Source organism: Crocuta crocuta, unplaced genomic scaffold (genome assembly GCF_008692635.1).
Source record: "Crocuta crocuta isolate KB4526 unplaced genomic scaffold, BGI_CrCroc_1.0 scaffold168, whole genome shotgun sequence".
Classification (NCBI taxonomy): domain Eukaryota; kingdom Metazoa; phylum Chordata; class Mammalia; order Carnivora; family Hyaenidae; genus Crocuta; species Crocuta crocuta.
In genome coordinates, this window is record NW_027532591.1 from 2,629,292 (window position 1) to 2,631,904 (window position 2,613).

A 2,613-nucleotide genomic window follows, 5' to 3' on the forward strand; every position below is an offset into this window, starting at 1 on the left:
AGGGAGGACACTCCCACTGTTAAGGTTTGCAAGTGGCCGGTGACCTGCAGTTGTTACAGTACTTTTGAGCTGGGAGGAGGGAAAAGGTAAAAATACAAGTATGGCTGTTGTTGCTTCTGCCTGGCCTTAATTACCAGACACAAGAAGCAGTTCAGAAATCTGGTCTCTGTTGTTGTAGAGGTCACCAAATCATTAACATCGTCAATCTGGCAGTAGCTAATTTAAATAGCACCTGATGTTGCAACGCCTCCCTTCCTTTCCCCAGCCAATCAGATCCTGGCTTCGGCTGACAGATGGTCCCATAAATGGATGTAAAAAGGGGAAGCTTCGAGCCAATTTCAGCAAGGCTCTGTTCAGTTGTTCTTATCTACATCCTAGAATCGGGGGTTTCAGCTCACTGCTCCTTTTCTTTCTTTTTTTTTTCTTTCTTTCCCCCATCCCCTCCCCCCAAATAATTGATTTACTTTACCTTCATCCACACTGTGTTTTGTGGATCTTTAAATATATATAACAATAGTAGTCATTTAAAAAATATATTCTGAAACCTTTACAATTTTAAGAGAAGAGTCGAAGCTCTGCGAGACCCAATATTTGCCAATAAGAATGGTTATGGTAGGTATGACTAGATTTATAATCTGTTGTTTGTGTTGCTGGAGGGAAGAAAAGCATCTACACCTTGACCAGTCTTATGCTTGCACAAGAGTTTAGTTCTCTGCTGCTGTTGGGTTCCTACATTTACTATCTCTTTTGTGTAGAGAGCGCCGGTAGGTCCTTTTATTGAAAAGCAGTGGGGAAATAGATTGTCATTTTTAACAGGTCATTGTCAATTTTCCCTTCAACATAAAGGATGGGGGTGATGTAGAGGGGACGTGGGCTGAAATAATTGCTGGGTTTTTTTGAAAGAGGTTATATTACATGAGACCATATTGGCAAAAAGGGTTTTGGGTTTTTTGTTTTTTTGTTTGTTTTGTTTTGTTTTGTTTTTGTAAGGGTGAGGGGGTTTGTCTGTTTGCCTGGGTTTTGTGGAGCTGGAGGTGGATGCAGCCGGGTTAGGAATCTCCATTTCCGTGCTGGAAATTTAAAGCTCGAGAGGCAGTTCCTGGATACTGAACGTTGAGATGGGCAGTTGTGTTTCGGGGGACTGCGCAGTCAAAACGGCAAAGAGAGTGATTTATTTGGGCTTCAGTAAATGCTGCATCTTGTATTTCAAAGAGTTTCCTGTCATGACCTCATAAAAAAGAGGAGGCGGCTTGTATGTGTAGCGGTGCCTGGCGTGTTGAGTTGTTGCTTCCTTCTCTGGGCAGCAGCTCTGTAAGAAGGAATGTCAGCTTTTACATAACGTTCCTTTCCGCTTTTGACACACTGTGTGAGGGTCCATCTTCTTCTGATCACAGATGGAGTGGAATGGCTTGAAGATGGTAAGTGAAAATTCAGAGGAAGGCAGCTTGGAGATTCCAGCCGTGTGTGTGTGTGTGTGTGTGTGTGTGTGTAAGGATGATGGACTGTGCATCGTAAATCACTGTGCAGATCGTGTGTGTGTCTGTGTGTGTGTGTTTATTAGTATTTCTCTTTTCTGAAACCCAGACTCCATCTCCAAGTGTAATGGCACTGCATGCACACAAGGCACACACACTGTCTCTTCCATCGAACACACATTTAGCCAAGCGAGGTTGGTGTCTTTTTTGACAATCACAATGTCACCGTAGCTGTTGGCTGGCGTGTCCACCGCCTCTGTGAGCTTTCAACAGAATTACATGACTGTTAAAGTTAAAGGCACATTTCTTTTTCAGTCTCTTGCTAGGAGTGATGGGGAAGGCTTGGTATGAGGGGTGGAGGAGGTGAGGTTCAGTACCAGCAGATGCAATTGTAAAGCAGGACTTTCGGATGTGGAAAGGGAAGTAGAAAACCTTTCTGCCAAAGTAGTAAATCTATTTTTAGCATCATCTTTTTCGGAAAAAAAAGAAGCAGGGAAACTCCTTGAGTGTCGCTCCTGTCGCCTGATGTTGACCCTGAAGATATGGCACAAAATGGCACAATCAGATGCCACGAGTGCCCACTTTGACTTTGAATTTCACCAGGAATAGCTTTCACAGGGTTTCAAAGCCGGGTATGTGGGGAGGCTGTAAATTCATACCCATCTCACTTATTTTTGCTAGGAAAGCCTGGGGAGGACTTTTCGCTCTGCATAGATGTTATAACAAAGCTGTGGTCTTTTTCCCATTCTTAGAGGATTGCCTTTGTCTGGCTGCTTGTTTTGATGGGTGTAAAACAAATAAGATTAGACCGAGCAGCCCAACTGAAAGCGATAGCTGGGAGGAAAACCCAATGAAAGGTTGCCGGGGAAACGAACAGAGGAAAAGCCGAGTAGGGAGCAGGTGGCTATCATGAGAACACACTGCAAACAGTGTAAAAAAGGGGGGGAGGACAGGACCTCGATTATCTTTGCTGTTCTTTGTGGCCGGCCCAACTTTAATTATTCTTTATAAATAGGTGTTAATTACATTTCTAACTCTGGTTTACAGTGATTTTTAGAAATCTATTTTTAAGCATCTGTTCTGTCTCTCCTGGTTTTTTTTCTTTCTTTCTTTCTTTCTTTTTTTTTTTTTTTTTTTT

At 42.9% G+C, this 2,613-nt stretch overlaps 1 protein-coding gene across 3 annotated transcripts in view; it reads left to right on the forward strand.

The window, feature by feature from the left end:
• Positions 1-518: 518 nt before the first annotated feature.
• Positions 519-2,613, forward strand: part of ELAVL4 (ELAV like RNA binding protein 4) — an 89,788-nt gene continuing 87,693 nt past the window's right edge. For 2 of the 3 annotated variants that reach the window (XM_077779761.1, XM_077779763.1), the window contains exon 1: positions 1,379-1,418. In XM_077779761.1, the coding sequence (XP_077635887.1) occupies positions 1,395-1,418 (24 nt within the window). In that variant the 5' untranslated portion in view covers positions 1,379-1,394. Of the gene's footprint in view, positions 613-1,378; positions 1,419-2,613 lie in introns of those variants that run through there. The other variant, XM_077779762.1, reaches the window with a different exon arrangement.